This window comes from Pinus tabuliformis, chromosome Q (genome assembly GCF_031772625.1).
Source record: "Pinus tabuliformis cultivar Carrire ecotype Pingquan chromosome Q, CPIR1, whole genome shotgun sequence".
NCBI classification, from domain to species: domain Eukaryota; kingdom Viridiplantae; phylum Streptophyta; class Pinopsida; order Pinales; family Pinaceae; genus Pinus; species Pinus tabuliformis.
Window position 1 is genome coordinate 1,067,812,832 of NC_142296.1, and position 16,095 is coordinate 1,067,828,926.

General features: G+C 34.5%; 1 protein-coding gene across 1 annotated transcript; it reads left to right on the top strand.

Moving 5' to 3' along the window:
• The first annotated feature begins 3,761 nt into the window (after positions 1-3,761).
• LOC149223201 (uncharacterized) lies at positions 3,762-4,445 on the top strand. The gene has a single exon (XM_089383244.1). The coding sequence runs from the start codon at positions 3,943-3,945 to the stop codon at positions 4,174-4,176; it is 234 nt and encodes a 77-aa protein (XP_089239370.1). The 5' UTR covers positions 3,762-3,942; the 3' UTR covers positions 4,177-4,445.
• Positions 4,446-16,095: the final 11,650 nt, after the last annotated feature.

The following is a 16,095-nucleotide window of genomic DNA, read 5'->3' on the forward strand; positions in this document are numbered from 1 at the left end:
CTTCAATGAGGATCCATCTTTGGTGCTTCTTCTTATTTCCTCCTGCATCAGATCCGACCAAAGTCGTTCCCAATCTGGTAGTTTTTCTCTTCCATTAAGCGAGTCTTGGTAGTTATGCCAACTCTTAGGAAGACTGAGGAGTGCAAGACTCACCATGTCATCATCAACAATCGTGATCCCTACACTTCCAAGCTCATCCATGCAGGTGGTGAGCTTGTTCAGATATGTAGAGATCGTGTCGCCCTTTTCACACTTGATTTTCCGAAGCTTGTCTTTCAGCGCCATCTTCCTCTGGTCGCTATTGTTCTGATATAGATCTTTCAATGTTTTCCACATCGAAAATGGTGTCTCCTTCCCATGGAGACTTGAGACCATGTGGCCTCGAACTCCCTCCAGAAGGATTCTCCTTGCTCTAGCCACACATTTCTTCCATTCCGCAAATTCAGTAGCATTAGTCGGCTTGGGGGCTTCTTGATCAATGAAGTCCTTTAGTCTATTATCCTCTAACACTCCTTCCATGTGATCCTTCTAGCCTATATAATTCGAACTGCCATCAAGAGCATATTCGAGTCTTAAACCGTTGAACGCCATTGGTGAAATTGAGATGTGATAAGAACTCGATTTCTATATTCAGGAACTTGAAACTTCGAACTTCTCCCTTCTTGTATATTGTTCTTCACTTTGATAACCTTGCTCTGATGCCATGTAGAGATTCCCACTGTAGATCAACAGATTATGCAACATACTAAAGCAAAATACAAGATCTACTTCTACAACAAACTTTGCGGAAGCTTAATCGAATATGAGCAAGATCAATGAGAACACATATAACTGAGAATAAGTATTAAGAAATCAATCACACATAACACAGAAGAATAACCCAGGGAAAGCCTTAGCCTAAAACCCCAATCTCTATATTATCATACAAGTGGAAATATGTTCAAGTTACAAAAAGAATCATCTCTCAAGCTATTTTGCTCTCTCTGCAATCAAACAATACAACTCACAGACTGAATAGACACAGTATATGTCCTCCTCAAGCCCTCCAAGCCTCCTATTTCCTTGCGCAATTTTTTCTTGAGGTCCAGTGATGCCACATGTGTGAATTGGCCTCATCACACTCACAAAAACTGAAGAAGTAACTACGCTATCCTCAAGGAAAGAATTCCTTTTGCATGCAAGAGATATTCACAATGGAATATTCTAGCAACTGATAGTACATTGTCCTTCCATCTGATATCAAATGGGTCTCTGTCTGAACTGAGATGCATGAGTTATTTATGAGAGAATATTCAGTTATCTGAAGTGCAACAGTTACATGCATGTATGCATTAACTAACTGAACTCACAACTAATTCAACAAACTGTTTGAATTAATCTAACTGGACTTGACTTAGTTAACTGAGTTAACTAATTACAACTCATCCTTATCTCTTTAACTGATGGATAAATTCCTCAATTAATGGAGAAACTGTTGCATGTCCCCACATAGACTTCATGTTTGATTTTCTACAACTAATTAACTTATGGTGAATTAATTAATTATTTTACAAACAACTGCTAAGATCAAATTCGAATTTTTACTTCTCTATTTTATTTCAGGGACTAACTAAAATAGGAAGGTATCCCGAAATGCTATTTATATCAGTGCTAAATTTAGCACTTCTATATTTAGCATTTCTTGTTGCTATTTTCAACATATATTATAGATGTATGTTGTAGTTTTTATTTTTTATTTTTTTTCATTCATCAGTGCTAATTTCCTTTTTGGTTTTTATTTGTTTCATTTCTTGTAGAATGCTTGGTTGTATTAATAGTTTATTTACTTGTAAGTTTAGAATCCACTCATGATTGCAGTATAATAACAAAGCAAAAGACATTTGAGCACAGGACTAGGTCATTGATTGTATCACTATGAGAGAAGCCCTAAAAGACTTGAAATCTCAAGTGTTAGATTCTTTGGAAGGCATGTGTTTTAATTTCCAATTAATTGTTAGTGTTTTTTTAATCGTAGCCTTCTAATAATGAGAACTATGACATGTAGAAAAATAGATTACCTAAATCATGCAAGGAGATCTTTTGGTGAGAGCAAGGCTTCCATTAGCATTATCAAGTGTTCAAATATATGGATCATTGCTAAGGGTGATTGGGGTTTGGGTTGCAATTTCATTTTTGTAGAGGCATGTTAGAAAACTAGTGGAATTTTAGAATCCGTGCCCTGCACATATAATGCATGACATCTTGCAAGTGTTAGTACCCCAAGTTGAGAATTTAATAATGAACTATCTTGTTCCAACCATATGGTAATAAAATAGCTTGTCAATGTCGTATTGGAGAAAATCTTGTAGAGCGTGATAAACCATTTTACAAGAAAGATAATTTTTAAAGTGATACGTCACATGACGAAACAAACTTTGGGATGTGACATATTGTTGCACCAAAACTTATTTGGCATGGAGGATAATTTTATAAGGTGCAATACACAAAAGATAGGGAATTTTCTTGAAGGGGATGAAACTTGGTGAATGTCCATACAATGAGTGATGTGTCAACTTCTAATGCCACATGGGATTGCATGCCACATAGGCATGATGATGTCATCAAGAGGAGAAGTCCAATATCTTCAAAAGGCCATGACTTCTTGTCTAGAGCTCGGATTTGAGCAAGAACACAGTTATTGGACATTCTCGATGAGTAGAATGCATCCATGAGCTCATAAGTGGCTTTCGAGTTGTGTTAAGATTAAGAGGAAAAGTTGATTACCTCACCTTCCTAAACATGATCAAGGGATTGGGTACATTACATGTACGGCCCATGTATGAATCTCTATTAGTAAAATAATGGTTTGGACAATCTCTCAAATGCCCAAAAATTCAAACCATACAACTATAGAACAATTTCCTCATGTGTGCTAGAATGTATATGGGCTCTTAGAAGTTTACAGACAACTTAATAAACCTTCGAAAACCAATATACAACTCATGGCAGCCAGACAAACGACAATGACATTTTTCCTTACTTCCACTTGTGAATTAAATAACAAATTTAGAATTAGAAAAGTCTTACAAGGAGGCAAGAGCCATATTATAGAAGCCATTGATTTTACATCTCATAAATGAATGGATGGAGGTGGATACAATGTTATTAGAGTTATTTATTTACTGAATAAAAATTATAACTCTAATGCTATAGCTAGGAATAAAATATTACTCCCACCCACTTCAACTACAAAACCAAAACAAACCCAAAAATTTATTCCAAAATTAGTGGAAAAATTAATGAAATCTTCGGTATAGAAACGTGGAAGATGTTAAAAACATAAATAATAAATCAATTAATGTTGAAAATGAAAAGTTACCGAAAAAATGGAAAGGTAAATGCGGTTTCCAACATGGGAAAATGAAAAGTTACGGAAAAATGGAAAGGTAAACGTGGTTTCCAACGTCTCAACAACCACAGCCTCCGCTTATGAAATGGACTGCCGCAAATGTCGGCTGACGTGTCACGACTTCGTTGGTTAATGCGTTGGAAGTTGGAACTTTGTTTTGGGCGGATCCCAAACGTTTGGAAGTCGCCGGGTTCCGACGGTCATATGGACCGCCAGGCGCTGAACCAGATGCCTGAAGGAAGGAGGAAGATTCCTTGCTGCCGCCAAGGTGGATTTGCATTGGGAGTGACGGACGCGAGGAAATCACGCGAATTTGGCCGCCCTTCCCACTACTTTCCGAAGAACAACGGGTCGCCGCAACTGTATAAGTTTACCATCCCTACACGATTGCAGTTCCATTCCGATGTCGACGAAGTAGTCGTCCTCCTCCTCCTCCCGGTGGTGGTGGAAGACTTCATCTGCCGCTGCTCCTTTCTTTCTTTTGAGATCCCTCCGCTGATTACTTAAGCTCTGTTTTTCTTTGTAGGGGCGGCAACATCAATTTATTGGCGCAGATGGCGAAATACATGGAAATGGTGGATGCCGGTATAAGGATCGTTACCAGGTTTCAATCTCACTGCCCTCAGACATCGCGCATGTATTATCATCCAACTTCCAACAACAAATCGCCCAAAAATGAGGGCGAGGGCGCCTCCTCTGGAGAAGGACTAATGGCTACCTCTCGTGCTGTGCATCTTCCTACATCTAGCGCCGATTCAGCGTTAGAGATCCTCTGCATTGCTGTTTAGGCTGCAATTTCTTCTGCAAAGAAAACAATGGGATCGGGATTGTTCCCCCAACCTATTCAATAATTTCTCATTCTTTTAAAATTTTCTCATTTAATCATGTCATAATATCCTTGACATTTGGGAGCATAATATGTTCTTTATCGTCCAAATGTATTCTTCAGTTATTTCTATGCTTCATTTCATCGACTTTAATGCATTAAATACTGGAAAATGTTGAAGTCTTGCAGCATTCAAGCCGCGGATTCCAATACCTGCAGTAATTTTCGATCCATTGGTTATTTGGCACTGTCTGATTTCTAACTTTAAATTTTTTCTTTTGCTTTTTTCATTCATAAGCAGAGAGAGGAAAGGGCTTAAAACAAAATAAAGATCAATATATGTCACTGAAGAGATCATGATCTGAGATTAAAGATTAAGAATTTGATACTGTGTTCACATCGTAAATCATTTTTCAATCTTTTTCGGATCTTGCGGATTTTGTTTTAGTAATTGCTCTAAAATAGTGCTGGAAAAAAAATGACTTTCCAAATCTGGTTGGAAAACCAATCCCTATGTTCACACCTTATAAGTTGCAGTCTCACCCCATGGAAAAATCTTCATGTTCACTGTAAGTTTTCATATTCATCACTGAGTTTCTGTACAACTTCGAAATGCAAGGGTTTTGTTTTCCTTCTGAATTTGTATGTTTTGTTTTATAATTACATTCACTTTTAGGGCACTGGTCAGAAAATGGCCAATATTTAAATGGGGTGAATCTTGGATATAATTTTTCCGACACTTATTGAAAATTTGTATAATAATTGCTGCATAATAGTGTTGAAAAAAATCTCTATTGTTAGCACTCTATAAGTTGCAGTGACTGTATGGCAGGCTCTTCTTTCATATTCAACACCCTATAAGCTGCAGTGACTGAATTACCCTATGGAAAGCTCTTCAGATTCACTGTAAGTTTTTATATTTATCACTACATCTCTTTACCACGAATCTTTGCACCATTTCACGCCTCCAGTGAACAACAGGACTAACCATGACAAAAAAAGCAAAGAACATGGAAAGGGGTTGACATTCAATGTAAGTTTTCATATTTATTTTTGCATCTCTGTATGGCGGTTTTCTGCACCATTTCATGCCTCTAGTGTCTCTGAAATCGATGCAGACAGCAGGATTAACCAGGAAGAGAAAAGCAAAGAACACAGTGAGCAATAGACCGAGCTTCAAAAAGTCGTACACAACACGAAAATTACAGGCCTAAGTTACTGTACTTGCATTTAATATTCCATGTTGAATATCATTGACAGGGTAACAGGGCGACAGAAACACTGCCCTACGGTAAGCATATAGTAACACACATATTTATGTGGAGAAAATCTTATCGCGGGATAAATTTTTCAACACTAAAAAAACATATTCTATTTTTGTCAAAGAATACTACAGATTACAGAGCTCTCTTTTCTCATATTCACAGACGGTGCTCGCTCTGGAGTACAGTCAACTAGAGTCACAGATGTTTGCAAGTTTCCCACAGTCTATTGCTGCAATTCCCTCTCTGTTTTTCCTTCCATGCTCGAACATGAACTTGCCTCCTTTTTCTCTTTTGAAGTTATGAATGGATTGGTTCTCTCAAACCACAGTTATTTGAAGACCACAGTTATTTTGAGATACTTCAATTTCTTCACTTGCATTAATGTAATATGTAAATGTAATAATATTTATTATTATTATTATTATAATCTAATTTTAAATGTAACATTAAATTGGTTTTTTATGTTTGAACATGAACTTGCTTCTTTTTTCCTTTTTTGAAGTTATTAATGGATTGGTTTTCTCCATTTTCAAACAGCAGTTATTTGAAGACTGTTTTTGAGAGACTTCAATTTCTCCACTTGCATGACTTCAATATGTAAATGTAATAATATTTATTATTATTATTATCTAATTTTAAATGTAACACCATTCTAAATGACTGAATTGGTGTATGACACGTCTAGTTTGTGGGACAAGGGATCCACCCTTAGGCAGATTTCACTGCTAAGTCTATAAAGACATACATATTCTACCTTTTTGGTTTTGAACATTGGTGTATGACACTTCTTGTTTGTGGGACAAGGGACCTACCTCTGGGCAGATTTGATTGCTAAGTCTATAAAGACATATATATTCTACTCTTTTGATTTTGAACATATGCCCTCTTAAATAAGAAAGACATGCTCTTAACAATTAAACACACTCAAACTTACAGCATACAGGACATTTAGTCGCCACTCTTCTTCACTTAATAAACTTAATAAAAACCAAAATATGATTTTGTTACAATATTACAACACAGTTGATTGCCTACTTTTAACACCATTTTGGCTCAACGATGTTGTAGAACCCATAGACAAAAGAAAACAAAAAGAAAAAGAAAAAATAGAAGAACAAAAAATAAAAACAATCCTCTGTATATAATGGAGCGCGCAAACGAATACTGAAATCAAGTAAAGGTGGAAAACAAGAATATGGAGAAGTGAGAAAAGCAAAGGTAAATGCTGATTCCCACATGACATCCAATTTCAAGATGTATGCTTTAGAAAAGTCAGCTGAAAACGGTGGAGGGCACGATATATAAAATAAATGCGTTGAATGGTTTAATGTGTTGCGCCAATTTCAAAGTCTGCACAGTAAGTGATGAATGGATGGAGGAGCAACACGCGAATGGGCACATTACCAAAGATGCTTAGCTGTCAACAAAAAGGCCGGAACACAGTTCGCGTGGGCCCAGTGCCACCAAAGCGGGCGGAATTGGATTTTCGTGGGCACCATGAAAGATCCGACCTGCAAGTTTCAAGATCTTCTTTCCGAGCCACCACATATGAAAAGATGCGAAGTATAGTGTAGATTTTTTTTGACTGTCATATAAAAGAATAAACAAGTAGGGCAAAAGTTATTGTAGACTTTTCCAATAGATTTTATTCTCAACATATTCCAAGAGAAGCAATAGCGACAAACAAATGTTGTAAAGTCTTCTCCAATAGATTTCATTCGCAACATATCCATAGATGATTCCGACAAAAATAATAGTAGAAAAAAATGTGAAAATTACAAAAGCAAATGTGGGGCACAACCACCACTCTGAAAAACACAGAAAAATATAAAAATGTGTAAGTAAAGAGCTACCACATACACAAAAAAGCAAAGCAAGTATATTTAAATTCAAGTGGTAGAGATCATAAACATGTATATCTCCTTAATTTTCAAATATAACAATAACTAAGCTATTTCTATAAAAACATCTTTCAAACTTACTTACAGAGTCAGAATAATTCAAAGATTAAAAAACAATTCGCAAGCCACCCTTTACCATGGTAGAGCCTTGACAATTTAACCAATGTTTGCATAATAGTATAATTATTTAAAGTAAAACAAAAATAGCATTTAATGTGTTGTGTTATTTATGTTTATAGTAGTATGTGGATGTTATCTTGAGTGGTTGGGAAGGTGTATTAATGACCTCCTCACCCGGGTTGGAATTACGATTTATACATGAAGGGTTTCCGTTCGTCGACACAACGATTGTAATGATAATGTAATATAATGTTGTAATATATGTGTTTCGTTCCAGGGGAGAATATTAAAAGATGAGAGGTAAGATTTCATACAAAGAAACTTACATTTGCTAGAACTATAATAGTTTATTCAATCCAAATTACCATTTATGAGAGGCTTATATTATATTATCAAAGATAAAATCCAAAGATTTTAAGTCCATTTAAAAAATTATTTTGAAAGCTTTCATTTTCTATGACTATGATAGCTTATTCAATCCAAATTACCATCTACAACATGTTTATATCATATTATCAAAAATAAAATCTAAAGGTTTTTAAGTCAATATAAAGAACTATTCAATTAATATACTCCATCCATTCAAATTATGTTTTTGGTGGATTCCATAATGATTTAAAGAAAATTATACATGCAGTCAAATTTGGCCAACACCAACTTTCATTATTAAATTGTGAAATTAAATTAGAATGACAAACTCTCTATAAGTTCCCCTCCCACTATATAGAAATTGCTTTATTGTTAAATAAAATGAAAAAATAAAATAAAAAATAATCTATATTACACATTATTAAACCTTAAACTAGTATTCAAATATTAAACCAAATTATCGAAATATCTTATAAGGTGCAACAAGATAAAGATAAGCAAGAACTTTCCACTTAAAAAGATTCCACTGATAATGGTAAAATGCTTCATCTATGATATGGAAATATACATTGTTATTAAACATTGATGTGAAATTAGTACTTAAAGATTCATTACTAATTCAAATTCATTCAAACAGTTTCTCAACACATTTACATAAAGAAAATATTAAAAAAATGTAAGAAATAAAGGCAATACTCGGCCAATTGATAACAGAGTTCTACATGGGTGACATTTCTTGGTCCACTTCAATCTACAAACCAACGTTATTGATTCTCCTTTAAAAAAGGGTTTCTTCTTTTGACAAAAAGGGAAAAAGATTCACAAGTAAGCTTACAACTTGCTTTCTCTCCTTTACAAAGGGCTAATGAATCTACGAGCAAGCCTACAAATTTCTTTCTCTCCTTTTCAAAGGAAAAATGAATTCATGAGAGCCTACAACCTGCTTTCTCTCCTTTATAAAGAAAACCTACAACTTGAGAAAGCCTACAACTTGCTTGCTCTTCTTTATGAAGGGTTACTGAATCCAAGCCAATTCTTCCCTCTCCAAAATCGATTTAAATAATTCTTCATTTGAGAACTATTTCATGATATCATGGAGACAATAACTATCAAGATCTCATAAATAAGGATTAAGTGCCATTCAAGGGATTGGTTTAAGGAAATATCTCATCTCTCAATGAAGATCTCAATTTTCCATGAACATCTCAACTCTCCATGAAACTAGGAAATTACAATGCTACATAGCTTGTGCACTAATGCTACATAGTTATCACATTTGTATTAATTTTCTGTTACAAATAAACATGACAAACACAAGAGTGTCTAAGCTCAAAATTTTAATTATGCTATTTTATCTTTTCACAATTTTCCCATAACCATCAATTGCCCTTTTTTATGCGGATGAAGTCCACCTAACCTCATTCTAACTCCATCAAAAATATCTCTACAAGCTCTTCGTAACATTTAGAAATATTTTTAAATTTAGTTGAATAAGTGACCTCCAAGTAAAAGCACCCTAAACTTTGTCACTTCAAATATATACATGAACATTGTAATAAATCCCATAAGTTTATATTAGAATGTTGTGTAACATATTAGTGAAAATAGAGTTTATATTTCTAAAAAATAAATTCCAAATTTAACTTAATACTCACCTTTCATTTTAAAAATCATTCTTAGACATACTTACCTATGTATTTTAAGATATTGTGAATATTAATACTATATCGTAATTGAACCTACAATCCATAAATATCAACAAGATACACAAAAGAAATGCCAAGCCAACCTACAATGTCTTTGCAAGGTAATTGATAGTTATTCCCTTGGAGCATCGATTCATTTCCATCTAGTTGTGCTCAATTTGGACTAGTTGATTCTCATCATCAAACAATTGGGTTGCAAGAGCCTTTACAAGTTTTATTTTTCCAACTCCAATGAACCCCAGGAATGGGAATGATCTAGTCAATTGTTAAATATTTAAATTCCAACCTGCGATCTTAACATAACTTCAACAACCACTTGAACTGCCTCATATTTTATGACAATTCATTCATGCAACTTGTCCATCGGACCTATCAGTTGTGCCTTTTCATTCTAATGAACTATTTTAACAAGAAAACGAGTCCAATGACTCACAACCTGCATTCATCACATAGTTATATATCTTGAACATCAAACACTATGTCTATCTTTGATGGTGAACATAAATTCTGCGAGTCATATTCAATGGAAAGTATATAGATACTTGAAATTAAGACATTTAATGTACCTCAACAATCTACTTAGGTCCCACACTCTTTGTTAACATAATATTTTCTCTCATCACAACTTCATCTCTAGCAATTGCAACCTTTATTTCCTAAAGGACTCCATGTCGAAGAATTTCCTATTGAAAAGAGGTTTTGTGTAATAAACGTAATAATAATAATAATGTGAAGATCACTACTTTGATAATATCTTAGTAAGTGTTTCAAAGTATCCTTATAACAAGTTAAGTAATTATACTCATGAGCAAATTTAAAAATAAAGGTGAAAAGGGCATGAAGATAAAGACTATTTGTGAACCATCAAATAAGATTTGAAGGCCGTGATTTTGTGCATGTATCTCCAAATCAAGAAAAGTTACATGCGTTGGAAAGCTCTTGCTAAGAACCATTCCATTGCCAAGTTAGATTTATAGTATTATCAGAGAATCCAAAGGAGAAAAAATGATACAACATAGGGTTTGGGTCAGTGACACTCATCATCATCTACAGTTATCAAAAACCTTGTTCATCTTTCTCTTCTAAAAGTGCTTGGGGTGTCTCTAATGGTGTAATTTCCAATGATATTCCTTAGCCTTGTCAATTTTTCTCACAAGTTTTACATTGTTTTATTGAAGAGATGGCTTCTTTTGTTGTTGTCACAATATTCTTGTCAGTCCACTTATTCTTCTCCCCTTTTCTCTATTTGTCTTGTGATTTTGCTCGATTATGCACTCTCGAATGTTCCTTTCACTTTTCTCCATCAATATTCTACGCTTAACATTTTATTAATTAATTTTCTTAGGCGTAAACAACATCCTTGTCATTGATTGAGGAATCAATGCTCACAAATATTTTATCAACATGTATGGACCTTTTAGAGAGACAAACTATTATGTAAAATTTGCAACAAGGGTTAGTAAATCTAAATATCTAGTAGTTTAGCTAGAAAACAAACAAATAATGGAAAACAAAGATAGAAAACCTAATTTTATCTTGCTCTTCCTCTCTAATGTTTGCATTCTTAGTGAGAAAAGTAAAGAACAAAATAAAAAAATAACAACTCATGAATAGAAACTAGATTATGAATGAAATGATTTTACCATTCTAATAAAAACAATAAATAAAACACCCTTGGAGAAGTTCTTGGAGAAAAATGGACTCGTTTCCCCCTCCTTGGGAGGGCTTTCGTTGTTTCTTGAGTGTTTGGTTTGGCTCCTCTCCTTGTGGCTAAAAGTGATGATGGTTGTTATGAAAAGATCTCATGCATCACATTGGGTGCCTTGGGATTTAAATAGATTTCAACAACATTTCATTACTTTCGATAGGTGAATATCAATCAATTTTAACTATTATTTTAGAATTTTTTATTTTATTTGATTTTACTTATCTTTTTTGGATAATTTTAAAATGAAAAGGTCAAAAAAGGGTTTTATGACCATATGAAATGAAAATTACTTTTAGGAAAAGTGTTTCCTTAAGTTATTTTGGTAAAAATGATGTCAAAGCAGGTTTAAACACATGGTACCTTTAGTATATGTGATATATTTCAATAAATGTAACAATGCCGGGTTAAAAGTTAATGTAATAAACTTAATAAAGGAAAAATAAGACCAAGGTCATGGGACACATATTCCAAGATGAAGGTTGGGCAAAGCATCCTAGTGGGTATCACTTGTAGTTTATTATGGCTAAGGGGAAATTGGCAAAGGCTTTGAAAAGGAAAAAAGGCATTATTGACATTTTATTTATGAAAGTAATGGAAAATAGGAGAAAAGGAAGGTGGTAGGTCATAGGTTGCATGTGAGGAGGAAATTGAAGGAAAATAGACGAAAATGAAAAAATTAGAAGCATCAATAATAAAAAGGATTATGAGGATCAGTTCACAAGTTTTACTGGTTTATCCTTTTGTCAATTTGGCTTTGGAATTACTCTCAGAGAGGAGAAGAGCACCAAGAGGAGGAAAGCAAGGACAAGAAAGGACGAGGAAATCAAGGACATGCATGAAAAATTCAGATAAAACAGCATCAACAAGAATCCTTGCAGGTAACAGGTTGCATGTGTGATTTCCTAGTTGGTTTGTGCATGCATGGTACATGCATGTGTGTATCTGGTTCTCTTGTTGTCATGGGTATGGGTTTTTCCAAGTGTGACAGTGGTTTTAGCCTTGCCTTGCCGTTTTCGGATAGTCATGGTGTGTTGGGATTCATTCTTGGTTGAGCTTTGAATTTTCGAAATGTTTTGGATCTGAGTGAGGTGGTCTCAGGAAAATCCCAAGGGTTCAGGGTGGAGATGGTTTCCTCTGGGACCTCAATGGGTGGGTGGAGACAGGAAATTTCCTCAAGGGATGGTGAAGGAATAGTGAGGCATCTAAGATCAGTTTAGTCTTGTGATCTCGAGACTACTTTAGGTGAGATCACGATAGTGTGAGGGTGGAGGTGGTTTAACCTCTGGATTCCCTTGGTTGTTTATGCATTGGTTTATCCCATGAGATCTAACATTTATGCTTGGAATATGGAACATGGGTGATTGGCTGAAATAGATATTTGGTTCAACCCAATCTATGGTCGGGTGGTACGTGGAAGTCCCTGACTTGGCTGGCTTTTGCAAATGATGGATAAGAGCTATTTCCCCTTGTAATTCATGAGTAATTATACTTGTTATTATGTGTCTTTAATGGTTGTTCTATCATTGTTATTTATTTGGTTATATGCTGGTTATAAGCATGGTTTTATGACATATTCAAGTTATGGCTCTTATCATGTGTTGATTGATAAATGAATGGTTATTGAATGCATGACCTAATAGATGTTATTGCAAATATTGTGAGAGGGCATTAGCCCTTCTTGGTAAACCTCAAATAAGTTTCATACCAGTCTATGTTCATATATGCATTGATGACCTATAGATTTCATATTCACCATGCGTTTGATGGAATGACTACCATGGTTAGACCAAGTTAGGTCAAGTCCTTGATTAATTTTTGTGTTAGAGGCTTTGTTTGTGTGTCATTTACTTTTCTCAAAATTTTCATCAATTTGGTAATGGTCTGGAGACTAGCCCTGAAAAAAGTGGCTTAGATCTTTCAGTTGCTGGCACAGAACTGGGTAAAAAAGACCGCAGTCTCTCCCTTGCAGGCTTATGCATGTGACTAGTGGATTACAATCAAATTTATGCAGTGTTATGCCAACGTCTGGGAGTCCAAATAAGTGAAAAAAGCAAGTTGACTCAGGGTTTGAGCACTTGGAAGGGTGGTTTAGCTCTTGGGGGTCCTATATCACCTGAGGGAAGTGAGTAAAGTCTTGTGTTGTCGACTTCATTTCCTTAAGGTGATATAGGAGGTTGAGTCATGTCATAGTAGCCCTCCGCCCCTGTTTACCACGATAGGCCGGTGAAAGTGGGCAGATGTGGGAGGTGGCATTACAGAATGGTATTAGAGCATGGTTCAACACTTGGACTGAATGGGTGGAATGTATTTGTCATGCATGCATGAAGGTTGTATATGTGTTTGATGTGTATGCATGGTGGTGGTCATTGTTACAGTTGTGTTGACATGTAGAAGTTTATCATGTTGTTGTTGGGATGTGTTTCTCATGAATGCATGTCGATTGTATATACATTTGTTATGCATGTTAGTGTTTATATGTTGTTACACATGCATTGTTATGGGTATGGTTGTCACACAAGAGGTCATGGTATGCAGTAGATATTGTCATGCACAATGTCTATATATTGTTATGATTATGATTATACATGTATCATGCTAATCTAGTTGATCTTGCAGACGAGATATACTCCCTTGAACTACATTGAGGTATGTTGGTTAATGGTTGTTATAAGCATTAGGGTTATGTACATGTCTGTCAATCTATGGTTGTTGTGGTTACATGTATGATAGATGCTAGTTGATTAGTGTGATCATATGGACATGCCTCAGATAATCTTGTATGATAGTGACTTGTTGTTATATGCACTGCGGTCATATGCATGATGATTATGGTCATTTCATTTAATATATTGATGTTATATGTATCGTATTAATCTGGATTGGCTTGTGCAGATGGATGTGGTTATGATACTCAGGTATGAGTCAATATATTTATGATATGTGTTGGGTGATTTAATGGTTAGTTAAATCCTTGTCATTTAATTTATCAACCCGTGGGTTTCGTAAACTTATGAGGTATACCTGTACTATATGTACTAGGTGGTTATCTTTAAAATTAGATTAATCTAATGAAATCTAAAACTAATTACAAAACAAATTAAATCAATCAAAATCAAAACAAATTGAGATAAAACATAAATAAATTGAAATCACACTTACATAAAGGAAATCACACTTGCGTGAAAGTAAATCACACCTATTGAAATGAAATCACACTTTCATAAAGTAAACCACACTTACTGAAAGTAAAAGCACACTTACATGAAATGGAAACACACTTGTTGAAAGTAAAATCGCACTTGCATGAAATGGAAACACACTTGCTGAAAGTAAAAACACACTTGCATGACAAGAAATGAAATAACAAATCTATACTATGTTACCAATGTACAAATATGTGCAAACTGTGGTTGATGGGGGGCCTCCATTCCTCAGCAAGCACACCAAACTACCATCACATATTCAAAGTAACAATATGCTGGAGAATCTTAGATTGAACTATTTTATTGATTAGAAGAATATAATACATAGATAGATAGATGGGTTCCTTTGAAGGATGCACCCCTATTTATACAAAAACTGAGGATGACTGATCAATAAATGCAGATCCCTCAAATCTCTCCTAAATCCACATTTATCTCATGTGGTTACAACCAATCTCCTAAAAATGTGAGATACATATCCTCTCATCCATGATTCTTCTCCTTTGAATATGCATAGATAATGATCCTCATCTTCTATAATTACTCCACAAATCTTCATGAGTTGGAACTTGAAATTCGAATTTGTAGTTAGGAGGCCAAGTAGGACCCTTCTAGAAGCTCCAAGTAGACTACAATATCACAAAACTTATACCACTTTCATGTATATATGAAAACATGTTAATTTTATAATATTTAATCACAAATTCACTTAAAATACTTAAAATAAATGACTTTGGAAAATATAATGCTAAACCCATATGATCATGAAAATGGTTACTTAATGTAGGGTTATGTAGTTACAGAGTTACGGAATGAGGGTAAAATGATGGACATTAAGGTGAAAGTGGATGACATTTTTGAGGCCCAACATACCCCCCAACTGAAGTTGTTGCATGTCCTCATGCAACTATTGCATTGATTCACTTAATCATAAGTTGATCTTCTTGAAATGTTTTTCTTCTATATGAGCTTTGGATTTGCATTGATTCTCTTTTAACTTTGCATTATCATATCATTTGATAGCTTTATTCTTTTTTTTTCAAAGTATACTTTGAAATCATTTGATTGCAACACCTTTTTTTATGGTTGGTTCTTGCGTGATAACCAATTTTTCTAGTATTGGTTCTTGTGCAACAATACTTAATTTATTTTGTTGCATCAAATTAATTTGAAGACATTTAGAATTATCATAGTTGTTGTCAGCCATTTAATGTGCTCATCAATTGATCATCACAAAACATATAAACTTTTGGAATCAAAATGCAATAATAGTTGATGTGGAAAATATGTTGGTTAGAATGAAATGAAATGTGACATGTGACATGAAATATGAATATCCCTTCCCCCCACCTATTAGTTTTTTTTTTTTTTTTACAAATGAGAAAGGGAATATGAATGAATATGAATGTGGTGAGGGATTTTCCAAAATCACAATTTTAACATTTAAGGAATTACATGATTGAAAATTAGAAAATTAGGTATCTTCACTTACCTAAAAAGTGGACAAGTTATGTATATAGAAGAGTGTGGTTGTTGCTGCTGGATCATGGAATATGAAGTAAAAGGATCTTATATGCTTCTTCTTTCCCTTGGTTGTATGAATTGAGGA

Coding starts and splice junctions, on each gene's coding strand:
- LOC149223201 (XM_089383244.1), top strand. CDS start 3,943: ATGGCGAAATACATGGAAATGGTGGATGCCGGTATAAGGATCGTTACC.